The 15745-nt window shown below is 50.2% G+C and overlaps 1 protein-coding gene across 1 annotated transcript; it reads right to left on the reverse strand.

Moving 5' to 3' along the window:
* Window positions 1–7284: 7284 nt before the first annotated feature.
* On the reverse strand, window positions 7285–8840 carry mcee (methylmalonyl CoA epimerase). Its single transcript, XM_072480559.1, has one exon. The coding sequence runs from the start codon at window positions 8621–8623 to the stop codon at window positions 8111–8113; it is 513 nt and encodes a 170-aa protein (XP_072336660.1). The 5' UTR covers window positions 8624–8840; the 3' UTR covers window positions 7285–8110.
* Window positions 8841–15745: the final 6905 nt, after the last annotated feature.

Here is a 15745-nt window from a genome sequence, read left to right on the forward strand (position 1 = left end):
GTGGGGGTGGAATGGTGGATGTTGGGGGTGGGCTTGGCTCAGGGACCGCAGTTCAGCCAGCAATCACTGCTCTGGTATCCCACCCCAGCCCTCCACCATCACCCCAGAGCTCATCACAGAGCGGGTTGTCATCATCCTCCACCCCATGGACCATACCCGCTGTTACTGCCAACCCAGGCCAATACCCCATAGTGCATCAGGTATGTATCACAAAGAGGGTTACAGGCATGGGTTGACTTGGGTGGGGATTCTGTAGGTTGGATGCGGTGTCCATGGCCCTGGCCAGCCCCCCCAAACAAGCCGATGAACCTGGAGATCAGAGCATCCTGTGCGCGTTGACCCTGGCGCACGTTGTGCGGCCTCCCGTGCTTGCCCTGGCCCCATGTCTGCCCATCCTCGCCCTTCCCTGCATCCTCCCCATTGGATGAGGCCTGGCATTCATCCTCCTCCTCCAGGGAGGGGCCCTCCAGAGCAGTTCAGGCATCTTAACCACATCTTCAGGACGCTAAAGTCTTTGAGAAGCTCATATATCTGTCAAAATAAACAAATGGTACTTCAAAATCCACTTTAAAAAAGAAAATCCTTTCAGCAGCTCATAAATATGTCACTATAACCAATCTCAAATTCTCCTCAACAGCTATGTCAATAACCCATGCTAAGCATTATCCATTAGTGGTTTGGAACTCATGAAATTCCATTGGTCAACTGTGTCAATAAAATCTCCAGAGCTGAATATATTATAACCTTTGAAGTCAGTCAGCCCAAAGCTCACCCATCTGTCAAAACTTTGAAACAGCTAAACAGATGGCTAAGATGACATCAAGGGAAACATGAAAGCCAAAGGGGATATCTCATACATTCTAATGTGAATATCATTTGTGTGTAATGCAGAATAAGGCCCTCTAACCCTCACCCCCTTTACCAATGAATTATGTATTTTATTATATCTGAAGAGTTTTCCATTTTCACAATGCAGTTCAGTTTAATGATCGATTACGTTTTAAGAACGGAGCCCTATCAGCAATTCCTGCAGTAAAAACATATGCACTTACCATACAGCATTTCATTTTTACATTTCAAGTTGGCAAAACTGTTTAAACTTACCTATCATACATTCCTCACTCCACACCAGGGTTCACAACACCCCTGAGCCTTCAAAAGCTAGCATGACTCCTTCGCAATTGTAGACGGTCTAAATTGCTTATTTCCACAATGGAACTGGCAACATTGAGGTAGTCAGGTGGTGGCTCGCAACATGCCTCCTTTTCCAAGCTGATCAATATTGTTGATGATGGGGGCGAGATTCCCAGAACTGGGGACCACACATTTTTAAAGCCTGCTTGGTGCAATTTGACCATGTTGGATAGGAAAACTAGTTACTAGTACCTTCTCTGCTGGGCGCTGTGTTTAGGTACAATCTATAAGAACAAAGTTACTAGACTCAATCTTAATCTATGCTGAACTCAGAAGTTTTGCTGTAATTGATCTCAGTATCCCTGTACGAAGTCTTACAACACCAGGTTAAAGTCCAACAGGTTTGTTTCGATGTCACTAGCTTTCGGAGCGCTGCTCCTTCCTCAGGTGAATGAAGAGGTATGTTCCAGAAACACATTTATAGACAAATTCAAAGATGCCAAACAATGCTAGGAATGCGAGCATTAGCAGGTGATTAAATCTTTACAGATCCAGAGATGGGGTAACCCCAGGTTAAAGAGGTGTGAATTGTACCAAGCCAGGACAGTTGGTAGGATTTCGCAGGCCAGATGGTGGGGGATGAATGTAATGCGACATGAATCCCAGGTCCCGGTTGAGGCCGCGCTCATGTGTGCAGAACTTGGCTATAAGTTTCTGCTTGGCGATTCTGCGTTGTCGCGGGTCCTGAAGGCCGCCTTGGAGAACGCTTACCCGGAGATCAGAGGCTGAATGCCCGTGACTGCTGAAGTGTTCCCCGACTGGAAGGGAACATTCCTGCCTGGTGATTGTTGCGCGATGTCCGTTCATTTACAACCTGGTGTTGTAAGACTTCGTACTGTGCTCACCCCAGTCCAACGCCGGCATCTCCACATCATCAGTATCCCTGGGCCTAGGATGGGGATTGGGGTAGTGAATCAAAGGTTGTTCAACTTTCTGATCATCATACAATAATTCTGCAGGAAATAATTGTTTGTTGAAAACAAATCCCAGGATGTGGGCATTGCTGGCAAGGTAACATTTATTGTCTAGTTTCCCCTGCAAAGATGGTGGTGAGATGCTTTCTTGAATCTCTGCAGCTCATATGGTATAGATACGTTTGATCCTTTTACTTTAGTTTGTTAGTTACAGTAAAAGTCTTAAAATGTGAAATTGTGTTCCGTGGTTCTTCCCATTGGTTGCTGGAACATTCATCACTGTTTAAAAAATGTTATCAGTGTCTATGGGGATCACAAAAAGCAGTAATTGACGATAGCATTTTGGTCTTAAATTGACTAGCATTCTGAAAGTATTTAGAATCTTTAGGGTATTTTATTCGCGGGTTGGAGTGCTCCACAGCATTCAACTCTATTGAGATTCAGATCAGAATCTGTAATTTTGATCTTATGCTTGAATCTTTACATTGATTCATAGTTAAACTATTTGTTGAGCCTTTGAATGAAACAATGTGGCAGATTATCATGTTAGAGCTACTTCAAAAGGCTTTACTATATTCAGTTCTGCGGACTTTGTTTATTCAATTGTGCAATGGAATCCCAGATCAGGGGGGTTCATAGAATCCCTACAGTGCTGAAGGAGCCCATTCGGCACATCGAGTCTACACCCGACTTAAACCCAGGCCTCCACCCTATCCCCATAATTCCGTAATCTCACCTAACCTTTTGGACACGAAGAGGAAATTTAGCATGTCCAACCTAATCTGCACATTTCTGGACTGTGGGAGGAAACGGGAAACCCATGCACACACAGGGAGAATTTGCAAACTCCAGTCACCCGAGGCTGAAATTAGACCCGGGTCTCTGGAACTGTGAGGCAGTCGTGCTAACCACTGTGCCACCGTGCTGCCCTAGGTTGTTGAGCTGTGAGGGGGCCTGTGAGGCTTGTTTTTGTTTGACAGTTTTATGAGCAATTAGTATTGGTATGTTCTTTTCAAGATGTTTTCGAATGGCGGTTTATTTTGACATTTCTATGGACACTTGAGGATTTTCTCAAAAAGTTTGACTAGCTGTGTCTGATTGATAGTTTTATGAGCTCCTAAGTGGAGTAAAGTTTTTTGAGGTGTGGATGACAGATAGGGTGCCTCACACCCATTTACAAATCGGGGCTAGTGAACAGAGGCAGGCCTTATAATCTGCCTACCTGTCTTGGGCCCTAGCATGGGTGGGCACTGCCACTAGAAATGTGAGATTGTGATGCTGTGAAATCTTGCAACTCACGATTCCTATCTCATAAAGAAAAAGTCTAGTCCTTGATCTTTGCCCATTCTGAATATTGAAGTGGGAGCTATGTTGGTGGATCTGGACTCCACCCAGCGTTAGAAGGGGGAGGTAATTGTTTGGTTCTGTTTGTTAGTATCTGTTCTGTTTTGTATGATTATTAATACTATTACTTTGGTCGGTAGTTAAACCACTGTCCATTTCAGAATCAGTAATAGTATGCTACAGAGGACAATTCTGTCATTTCAATCCCCTCACCATCTGCAATCTTAGAAAATTGTGCAAGGGTTCTGGAGGTGGAAAACAAGAGCTGCGATCTGGTTCAACAAACACTGACCCCACTTGGCTACTGTTCATCACTGCAGCCCATTCCTGCTGTGACGCTGTTACTCATTTTATTAAATAAATGAGAAGTTTATAATTACAATACTATTAACTGTACAGCAATCGCATTTTGTACCAAAGCTGCGTTTAAAATATTTATTCTGATTTATAAATCATACAATGCACTTTGGGAAGTCCTGAAGGGCACAATAACATTTAAATTATTTGTTTTTAATACAGATTAGCAAAATGCCAGATTGAATACTGGCCTGCAATGAAAGCAAAATACTGAAAATGCTGGAGATCTGAAATATAAACAGGAAGTGCTGGGAAAACTCAGCAAATCGGGCAGTATCTATGGAGAGAGAGCCAGAGTTAACGTTTTGGGTCTAACACGACTCTTCTTTGGAACTGCTAGTTTGGCCCTGTGCTCGCTGCCTTACATTGGCTCCTGGCCAGAGTCTTGATTTTAAAATTCTCACCTCCAGGCCCACAACCCTCCAAGATATCTGTGTGCATCTAACTCTGGCCTCTTGAACATTTCTGTTTTAAATCACTCTACCATCAGTGGTTGCGCCCTCAGCTGCAGAGCTCCTAAATTCTGGAAGACCATCCTTACACTTCTCCACCTGTGTGAAGCAATTCCCTAAAACCTCCCTCCTTGACCAAGCTTTTGGTCATCTGATCCAACATCTCCTTTTGTGGCTTATGCTATATTTTGTTTCATAATGCCCCTGAAAAGTGCCTTAGGACACTTCATTATGTTAAAGTTGGTGTATAAATGTAAGTTTTCGAGGAAAATGATTTTTATACGTTATGAGATGGAAGGCACTCTAAAGGAAAGATGGTGAACACAGAATCAACGGTAAGTTTCAAAAGGGAGCTGGGTATCTCCTTGAATAGGCAAATATTGCAGGCAAAGAGTTGGATGAGGGAGCTATTCTGAGAGCTTTTTCAAAGAGCTCTCACAGGAAATATGGGCTGAATATTTACTTACCTGAATCTTACCTGAGCTGTAAGATTTTTGGTTCTGTGAAATGAGACTCTGTTGCTCAAGGCGGAGATTGGTTGAGACAGTGCACCATAGGGCTGATTCTGATTTGAGCACTGACAGTCAGGAAACTGAGCCTAGAGTGGCTTAATTCCTATTCAACCCTGGTGTTCCCAACCACTTCACCAGGAGCACCCAATTGTAGAATCAACTGGCATGACCTTTTCCTGTTAAACTTCTATCTATTTAAAGAGGAACAAATGTTTGACTTGAGTCCTTTGTGCTCAATGTTCGCTTGTGCTTTCACAGAAGGAAAACAAGCTTTTTTGGAAAGACATGTTGTGAAAACATCCGCATTTCTTACCTGTATTAAATAGGTAGTCTCCCTTCAACCCCATGCACAAGGAATATTCTTTTATATCCCAGAGAGGATTCATAGGGAAGAGCAGGGGCTGCAATATCAAAGCTGCCCGATCCCAGGGGCCAACGATATTGGCTGGTAAATTTGCAGCCTATGCCCCTACTGTGGTTTCCATTCAAACAATATAATTGGAAGATAAGGACCATTGTAGGGAATACTCAGCTTCATTTGAACCATACAGAATTAACTTAGAAGTGCTCATGCTCAACACTGGAAATGAGTTTTCTGTGATTCAACCTCCAGCTGATTTCACTTTAAAAATAAAACAAATGCCAGATTTTAAGCTGATCAAGGTAAGGATAATTAGTGCTGGGAAAAGGAACGTGTTTCTGATTGGGGGGCTGTGACTAGTGTTCCGCAGGGATCAGTGCTGGGACCGTTGCTGTTCAGAATATATATAAATGATTTGGAGGCAAATGTAACTGGTCTGATTAGTAAGTTTGCGGACAACACAAAGGTTGGTGGAATTGCGGATAGCGATGAGGACTGTCAGAGGATACAGCAGGATTTAGATCGTTTGGAGACTTGGGCAGAGAGATGGCAGATGGAGTTTAATCTGGACAAATGTGAGGTAATGCATTTTGGAAGGTCTAATACAGGTAGGGAATATACAGTGAATGATAGAACTCTCAAGAGTATTGACAGTCAGAGAAATCTAGGTGTACAGGTCCACAGGTCACTGAAAGGCGCAACACAGGTGGAGAAGGTAGTCAAGAAGGCATACGGCATGCTTGCCTTCATTGGCCGGGACATGCTCTGGCAAGCCATGTTGCAGTTGTATAGAACCTTAGTTAGACCATACTTGGAGTATAGTGTTCGATTCTGGTCGCCACACTACCAGAAGGATGTGGAGGCTTTAGAGAGGGTGCAGAAGAGATTTACCAGAATGTTGCCTGGTATGGAGGGCATTAGCTATGAGGAGAAGTTGAATAAACTTGGTTTGTTCTCACTGGAACAACGGAGGTTGAGGGGCGACCTGATAGAGGTCTACAAATTATGAGGGGCATAGACAGAGTGGATAGTCAGAGACTTTTTCCCAGGGTAGAGGGGTCAATTACTAGGGGGCATAAGTTTAAGGTGCAAGGTTTAGATGTACGAGGCAAGTTTTTTACATAGAGGGTAGTGGGTGTTTGGAACTCGCTGCTGGAGGTGGTGGTGGAAGCAGGGACGATAGTGACGTTTAAGGGGCATCTTGACAAATACATGAATAGGATGTGAATAGAGGGATATGGACCCCGGAAGTGTCGAAGATTTTAGTTTAGACAGGCAGCATGGTCGGCGTAGGCTTGGAGGGCTGAAGGGCCTGTTCCTGTGCTGTACTTTTATTTGTTTGTATATTGGGGACCGAAGGTCAAGCATATGTTCTCCAGGTCAGGTATTAAATGGATTAAATGTTCCCTCAGATTTTCTCAATCTCAACTTTAGGCAAACCATTTTGTGTGGCATATTTAATTCAATTTTACTTAACAGCTCATTGAATAAGATTGCTAGGTTGGCTGAATTAAACACTGGCCAACTGGTCAATCTCTATTCACGGAATATCTTTCCAGCTGACAAGACAAGTGAGTGCAAGCGTGAACCATGAAGTTAGATGGTGAAAATGATATCTTTATTTGTAAACTATGTAAGTGCTGTGCTGAGAGACAGTGGACGGAATTTTCCGAAAAAAAGTAGTGTCAGGCTTTGACTGACGACTGGTGCGTTTCCCCCCAGAAACACAGCCAGATTCTGTCCAGGTCTTCTGACACTTTGTCAGAGAAAAAATAAAATTGGTGGGTGTATTTCGAACTGTCACTCTGGCGGGGCCTCAGAGAGCTGGCAAGCCCAGCTAGAGATCAAGTACCATTTTTAAAGGGCACCCTGATCAGCAAGAACACTGACCTCCCTTCCAACGCCACCCCCCCTCCCCCTCCAGGCCATGGTGGACCCCACTCCACAAGCTTTGGGACAACACCCCTCACCTCACAGAAGTGGAGGGGGCACTTTTTCTCCTCCCCCAATGGAGAAGGATTTGCAATATTTGTGGTATGTGCCCCCGGCACATCTGCACCCCTCGCGTGGTCACCATGACTAGTTTTTGATTTTGAAAACCAGTAGTGCCCCTTGGGGGTGGGTGGAGAACATCACACGGGGCTGGAAGGTACATTGTAAAGCCATTTAATTATATTTACATTAATGGAGATCAGGTTCACCCCCTTTCTGGGTTGTCAGTTGATGGACAAATATTCACCAGGACAGGGCCTTCATTTAATATCTCATCTCAGAGATGGTAGCCCTCAGTATTGCACAGAAGCATCAACCACCATCATTCACTCATGTTATGTTGTGAGACTGAACATGCTGACTCAGTAACAAGATCGCTACCATCACAGCAAAGGCTGACACTTTGAATGAGTCAAATCAACTGTGCCAAAGGCTGTTTTCATTTAAATGTGAGCTGTAAGCAAAGTAAGAACATGGTTTGGTCTCACAAAGATCTAATGGAGGAGTATTCTGAAGGCAGCTCGGAATATGGATTTAACATCGGAGTTATCCCGATACACACGAGAATGGAACATTGAACACACCAAAGCAATTTGCCCACAATTATCACCCGCCCCACGTCTTTATTAATGCTTAAATGAAAGGGATTAATACCCCAAATTTAAATTTGAGGCTGTGGGCAAAGGAGGGAGCAGCAGATGGGTCATACATGGGAGTCTCAATCCCCTTTCACATTTGGTATTTTCACACAGCAAATGATCTTCTGACATATTCCAGGTTTGCTGAATGGCTTGATTTTTGATCATACGCCAGGTCTCTAATCAGTCTGGATGATCAGAAAATGCCGCTGGCACTAGCTCCTGGACGCATTTGGATACGGAGAAGTCACAATCCTCCTCAACTTGTGCAATTTGCTCCCCCCGGGTGTTAAGTTTCCAGGTTTTAGCTCAGTTTCAGGTGATCCCAGGCCGTCCCCCGCTCTCCTCAGGCCTCCTCCAGCTCCACCAGGACCCCGCCGCAGTCTTTGGGATGAAGGAAGATGACGGGTTTGCCATGGGCTCCGATCCGAGCCTCCGGACTCAGGGTACGAATCTGGCGCTGCCGCAGCTGCTGGATGGCGTCGGGCAGGTGGTCCACCTCGATGCAGATGTGGTGCATGCCACCGTCGCGGTGCTTTTGCAGGAAGCCGCGGATCGGGCTCTCGGGGCCCAGCGGCTCGAGCAGCTCCAGCTTGGTGTTGCCCAACTCCACGAAGACGGTAAGAACCCCGTGCTCGGCCAGGGCCACCGGCTCGCTGACCTGGGCCCCCAGCACGTCCCGATAGAAGGAGCGGGCCTTCTCCATCTCCGGCACCGCGATCGCCACGTGGTTCAGGCGGCCCAGCTTCCACAGGACGTCCCGGATCCCCGAGCTGTAGGCCCGGCTTCCCACAGCAACCTTCAACATGGAAGCCGCCATCTTGCTGCCACAAAATAAACAACTTGATTGACATTTCATCCGGGCTATGGAAAGCTGGTCGGAGCCCCCGTCCCCTTCATCCGGGATATGGAAAGCTCAACGGTCACACCGCCTGTTTCATCCGGGGCATCACCAGCGTCACAATAGGCCCCACCCCTTCAACAAAGCCCCGCCCCTTCATCCGGGACATTAAAAGCGTCATCAAAAAGCCTTGTCCACTCTCCTCCGGGTCAGGGACCGGAACACTGTTCCCAATCCTCCTGGATTGGCCAGGAGTCCACCCTGGAGAAAAATCACAGCAGCTTTAAACCCCCTACCCCAAAAATTTATTTTCATTCCCTTTGATGAATTTTATTTATTGAAATATATTGATGGTGTTGTCATAATATCCACTCACGTATATAATGAGATGCAGACAGGCAGTGATTGACACATAGGATGACCAGTAAGCATACAACACAGCACAGCCAATCACCAAACAGGACACTACCACTATAAAGCCAAAGGGCACTAGGTTTCCCGCTCTCTCGGGACCCAGCTACTGAGACAGAGTCCACGAGCTAGCACAGTGCAAACACCATGCGGTAGCTAGTAAGTCTGATCAGGCTACTACAAGGTCACTAGTCAGATCAGTATAGTGTCGACCCACGTGGCAGCACAGTAGCATTGTGGATAGCACAATTGCTTCACAGCTCCAGGGTCCCAAGTTTGATTCTTGGGATTCTTGATACCTTGGGTAGGGTGCTCTTTCCAAGAGCCGGTGCAGTCTCGATGGGCCGAATGGCCTCCTTCTGCACTGTAACTTCTATGTTAATGTTAATCACAGTTGAATATGTACAGCAGTTCATCTAGTTGAATAAAACAGTGTTGGATCTTCTCCTGTGTTAGACGTCTGTTTCTAACTTCCCTGCATCGAGTGCAGTCCACATCGAACCAACCTGCCTAACACATCATGGTACCAGAGTGATATTGATCTTGACGGGCCTACCTCGAGTGAATCAGCATCGACCAGCAAGCAGCCGTCCAGCGAAATGGAAAACGTCCAGCCTCCTCTGCAACTCCGCATCTCCGGCAACCTCGGCGCCAACTGGAAAATCTTCAAGCAAAAGTTCCTCTTGTACAGCGAGGCCTCCGACCTCGAGGCAGAATCGGATGCCAGGAAGTTCGCGCTACTTCTCTCCACTGTGGGGGACCACGCCATCCATATCTACAATTCGCTTACGTTCGCCGACGGCGAAGACAAAATGAAATTCAAAACAGTCCTGCTGATGTTCGACAGCCTCTGCGACATTGAGGTGAATGAGAGCTTTGAACGGTACATCTTCCAGCAGAGGGTTCAGGGTAAGAATGAACCTTTTCAGTCCTTCTTGACCCATCTCCGCATCCTAGCGCAGTCATGTAACTGTGACTCGACGGCTGATTCCATGATCTGGGATCAGATCATTTTCAGGGTCCACTCTGACTCCCTTCGGCGGCAGCTCCTGACAGTCAAACAGTTGACCCTCTCTGTCGCTACTGAGACATGAGTTGTCCATGAGCATGCCAAGAATCGTTACCCCCACATCAGGGCAGCAGAAACTGCAAATCTGGCCTCCCACAAGGCAGAAAGGGTGCAGGTCATTGCACAGATGCAGGGCCTGAGCATCGAGGAGAGTGGCCGTTTTGCGCGCTTTTCTTGGATCCCTGCACATGCGTGCCATGACCGAGTGGACGACGAAACCGGAAACCCGACAGCGCAGGTGCGTATGTCGGCCGACCACACTGCGCATGCGCGATGGCGCACGGATCGCGCTGATGTGTCCGAATTGTGGCTCCGCCCACTTAAAGCGGCAATGTCCGGCAAAAGGACGCCGATATCTCCAGTGTGGCACACTTGGCCACTACGCAGCTCTCTGCAGATCTGCTCCACCGCTCAGCAACCAGCGATCCCAGCTGCGGCGCAGAAGTATCCACTCGATACAAGGCATGCCAGATTCTGATCCCGACAGCCCAACGAACACTGATGCTGACGGCCTCAAGTCTCCATATCGGGTGGGCATCATAACCACACATGAGCTGGCCTCCACCACACCTGCGCAATGCCTCTCGATCCTCAGTGTGGATCCCGACGACGAGTGGTGTGCTGTCCTCACAGTTAGCAAGGTTCGCATCCGATTTAAACTGGACATTGGCGCGTCTGCGAACCTCATCTCACAATCCGACCTCGACACCATCCGAGCCAAACAAGCATTCCTCCACTGGCATGCCAGCTCCTTGACTACAATGGCAATGCCATAGCTGCCAGTGGCTCGTGTCAACTAGGGGTATCCAACAAGGCGATCAAGGCAACGTTACGATTTGAAATCGTCATGCCTGACAGGGCAACCCTGCTTGGTGCTCGTGCCTGCAAGCTCCTGAGTATAAGAGCTCGAGTTCTCCCAGCAGCCGCATTCTGTAACTGAGCTGCTGGGGAACAAGTTGTAGCGCACAAAGACTCCGAGAGACGAATAGAGTGAAGTCGATGAGGCTTTATTAAGCGTGACTGTTTCCCCCGCAGTTCAGTAGTAGACTGCCTGCGGGGGAGGACTCCAGGTACTTATACTCCGCCTTCGGGGCGGAGCTAGAGGTCAACGTCCAACCAGGACCCGGGATCTGTCAGCCAATGACATCATGGCTTCACAGTCCCACATGACCCCTAATGCATACTACCACATTCACCCCTTGTTAAAAATGAACCCGGCGGGGTGATGCTTCGCATGGTGGTAAGGGTTTACAAGGCTGGTCCTGGGAGGAAAACTTTCGCATGTTATTACAGTATGTACAAGGTTTTTTTTTTCAAACTATTTACAGTAATCGTCAGGAAAAGACAAAATGTTCTCGTTAAAAGTCCACATATTGTACTGTTAGATCGACGCCACGAGTCGGTCAGGCGGTCTGTTCGTCCGTGTCGATCGCCTCGGCCCCGGTGGTGGTGGTGGTGCTTGTTCCGGTGTTGTCGTCTCCGGGAGCCTTACGGTTTCAGCTTGGGCTTCATTGCTGGTCGGGCCTGGGAGGAGGACTGATCCTCCTGGGAAGGGGGCGGTCGCGTGGTGCGGCGGTGGCAGGAAGGGGGTGGGTTGAGTGATTGGTGTCGGGGGGGTGTGTGTTGCCGGCGGGCGCCAGATCTCGCAGAGAGACTGTGTCCTGTCGGCCGTCGGGGTACTCCACGTAAGCGTACTGCGGGTTCGCCTGAAGGAGGTGAACCCTTTCGACCAACGGGTCCGACTTGTGCGCCCGCACATGCTTTCGGAGCAAGATGGGTCCTGGGGCCGCCAGCCAGGTCGGCAGCGACGTTCCAGAGGAGGACTTCCTGGGGAAGACAAGGAGGCGATCATGAGGCGTTTGGTTAGTGCTAGTACACAGTAGTGACCGGATGGAGTGGAGGGAGTCCGGAAGGACCTCCTGCCACCGTGAAACTGGGAGGTCCCTGGACCGTAGGGCCAGTAGGACGGTCTTCCAGACCGTGCCGTTCTCCCTCTCTACTTGCCCGTTCCCCCGGGGGTTGTAGCTGGTAGTCCTGCTCGAGGCTATCCCGTTGCTGAGCAGGAACTGGCGCAGCTCGTCACTCATGAATGAGGACCCCCTGTCGCTGTGGACGTATGCGGGGCAACCGAACAGTGTGAATACGGTGTTCAGGGCTTTAATGACTGTGGCCGCGGTCATGTCAGAACAGGGGATGGCGAATGGGAAGCGGGAGTACTTGTCCACCACATTAAGGAAGTATATGTTGAGGTCGGTGGAGGGGAGGGGTCCTTTGAAATCCAGACTAAGGCGTTCAAAGGGGCGGGAAGCCTTAATCAGGTGCGCACCATCCGGCCTGAAAAAATGCGGTTTGCACTCTGCGCAGATGTGGCAGTTCCTTGTGACTGTACGGACCTCCTCTAAGGAGTATGGGAGGTTGCGGGACTTGATAAAGTGGTAAAACCGAGTGACCCCCAGGTGGTTAATTTGTGCGTTGGCACATGTGCCGCTGGATAGGGCATCGGACGGCTCGTTCAGCTTTCCGGGATGATACAAGATCTCTTAGTTGAAGGTGGAGAGCTCGATCCTCCACCTTAAGATCTTGTCGTTTTTGATTTTGCCCCGCTGTGCATTATCGAACATGAAGGCTACCGACCGTTGGTCCGTGAGGAGAGTGAATCTCCTGCCGGCCAGGTGATGCCTCCAATGTCGCACAGCTTCCACTATGGCTTGGGCTTCCTTTTCCACTGAGGAGTGGCGGATTTCTGAAGCGTGGAGGTTTCGGGAGAAAAAGGCCACGGGTCTGCCCGCTTGGTTAAGGGTGGCCGCTAGAGCTACGTCGGAGACGTCGCTCTCGACCTGGAAGGGGAGGGACTCGTCGATGGCGCGCATCGTGGCCTTTGCGATATCCGCTTTGATGCGGTTGAAGGCCTGGCAAGCCTCTGTCGACAGAGGGAAGGTCGTGGTCTGTATTAGGGGGCGGGCCTTGTCTGCGTACTGGGGGACCCACTGGGCGTAGTATGAAAAGAACCCCAGGCAGCGTTTCAGGGCTTTTGAGCAGTGCGGGAGGGGAAATTCCATGAGGGCGCGCATACGTTCGGGGTCGGGGCCTATTATCCCATTGCGCACTACGTAGCCCAGGATGGCCAGCCGGTTTGTGCTAAACACGCACTTGTCCTCGTTGTACGTGAGGTTCAAGGCTTTGGCGGTCTGGAGGAATTTTTGGAGGTTGGCGTCGTGGTCCTGCTGATCGTGGCCGCAGATGGTTACATTGTCGAGATACGGGAACGTGGCCCGCAACCCGTGTTGATCAACCATTCGGTCCATCTCTCGTTGGAAGACCGAGACCCCGTTTGTGACGCCAAATGGGACCCTTAGGAAATGGTATAATCGCCCGTCTGCCTCGAAGGCTGTGTACTTGCGGTCACTTGGGCGGATGGGGAGCTGATGGTAGGTGGACTTGAGGTCCACGGTGGAGAAGACTTTATATTGGGCAATCCGATTGACCATGTCGGATATGCGGGGGAGAGGGTACGCGTCTAGTTGTGTGTACCTGTTGATGGTCTGGCTATAGTCTATGACCATCCTTTGCTTCTCCCCTGTCTTTACTACTACCACCTGTGCTCTCCAGGGACTATTGCTGGCCTGGATTATGCCTTCCTTTAGTAGCCGCTGGACTTCGGACCGAATGAAGGTCCGGTCCTGGGCGCTGTACCGCCTGCTCCTAGTGGCGACGGGTTTGCAATCCGGGGTGAGGTTTGCAAACAAGGACGGGGGTTGCACCTTGAGGGTTGCGAGGCCGCAGATAGTGAGTGGGGGTATTGGGCCGCCGAATTTGAAGGTTAGGCTCTGTAGATTGCACTGGAAGTCTAATCCCAGCAATGTGGGGGCGCAGAGTTGGGGAAGGACGTAGAGCCTGTAGTTTTTGAACTCCCTCCCTTGCACCGTTAGGGTAACTATGCAGAAGCCTTTGATCTGTACGGAGTGGGATCCTGCAGCTAGGGAAATCTTTTGTGCGCTGGGATAGGTGGTCAAAGAACAGCGTCTTACCGTGTCGGGGTGGATAAAGCTCTCCGTGCTCCCGGAGTCGACTAGGCATGGTGTCTCGTGCCCGTTTATCAGCACCGTTGTCGTCGTCGTCTGGAGTGTCCGGGGCCGAGCTTGGTCCAGCGTTATTGAAGCGAGACGTGGTTGTAGTAGTTGAGCGTCTTCTTCGAACCCCGTGGAGCCGTCGATACTGGGATCCGTTGTTGCCGTCCAAGATGGCGTCGGGGGTGAACAAAATGGCTGCCCCCATGCATCGCACATGGCTGGGGGGTCACAAGATGGCGGCGGGGGTGGACAAAATGGCCGCCCCCATGCATCGTACAGGTCTGGGGTGGTCCAAGATGACGGCGCCCTTCCTCCCCTCGTGGTGGCCGGGACCCAAAATGGCGGCGTCTGCGGGTCGCACATGGGGCGCTGGGGGGGTTGGGGAGCGTTAGGAACGCGCGGGGCTCCCTCATCTCTGGGGACAGCGGTGGTCGGGACCCAAATTGGTAGCGCCGGCGGGTCAGACGTGGGCACGGGGGGGGGTTTGGGGGGAGCTAGAGACGCGCAGAAGTCCCTCTTCTCCGGGGAGAGCGGTGGTCGGGACCCAAAGTGGTAGCGCCGGCGGGTCATACATGGGGCGCGGGGGGGGGGGGGGGTTGGGGAGCGTAAGCGCGATGCCGGGCTCCCTGTTCTCCCGGGACCGCGGTGGTCGGGACCCAGAGTGGCTGCGCCTGCGGGTCGTACATGGGGCGCTGGGGGGGTTGGGGAGCGTAAACGGCGTGCAGGGCTCCCTGTTCTACCGGGACAGCGGCGACCTCGCGGGACCGGCACACAGCCGCGAAATGGCCCTTCTTCCCGCAGCTCTTGCAGATCGCTGCGCGGGCCGGGCAGCGCTGCCCGGGGTGTTTTGCCTGGCGTTTGGACCGCGCAAGCCTGTGGGGTGTCCGGGGGGGGGGGGTGGGTTTGTCGCGACGGGTACGTACGGAGCCCAATGGGCTGCCGCGCGGTCGGGGCCGTAGGCGCGGGTATTTCGCGCGGCCACGTATGGGGAGGCTGCTAGGGCCCGTGCCTCTGAGAGTCCTAGCGACTCTTTTTCTAGAAGTCTTTGGCGGATTTGGGAGGAGTTCATACCTGCCACAAAAGCATCGCGCATTAATATGTCCGTGTGTTCATTTGCGTTCACCGACGGGCAGCTGCAGGCTCGTCCCAAAATTAGTAGCGCGGCGTAGAATTCATCTATCGATTCTCCGGGACTTTGCCGTCTCGTTGCGAGTTGATAGCGAGCGTAGATCTGGTTTACTGGGCGGACATAGAGACTTTTTAGTGCTGCGAACGCCGTCTGGAAATCCTCTGCATCTTCGATGAAAGAGAAAATCTCCGTGCTTAACCTCGAGTGCAGGACCTGTAGTTTTTGGTCTTCTGTGACCCGGCCGGTGGCCGTTCTGAGGTAGGCCTCAAAACAAGTCTGCCAGTGCTTGAAAGCTGCTGCCGCGTTCACTGCGTGGGGGCTGATCCTCAGGCATTCCGGGATGATCCTGAGCTCCATAGTCCTTTAGTCACGCTTAATAAATTGTAGCGCACAAAGACTCCGAGAGACGAATAGAGTGAAGTCGATGAAGCTTTATTAAGCGTGACTGTTTCCCCCGCAGT

The sequence above is a fragment of the Scyliorhinus torazame genome, chromosome 17 (genome assembly GCF_047496885.1).
Source record: "Scyliorhinus torazame isolate Kashiwa2021f chromosome 17, sScyTor2.1, whole genome shotgun sequence".
Lineage (NCBI taxonomy): Eukaryota > Metazoa > Chordata > Chondrichthyes > Carcharhiniformes > Scyliorhinidae > Scyliorhinus > Scyliorhinus torazame.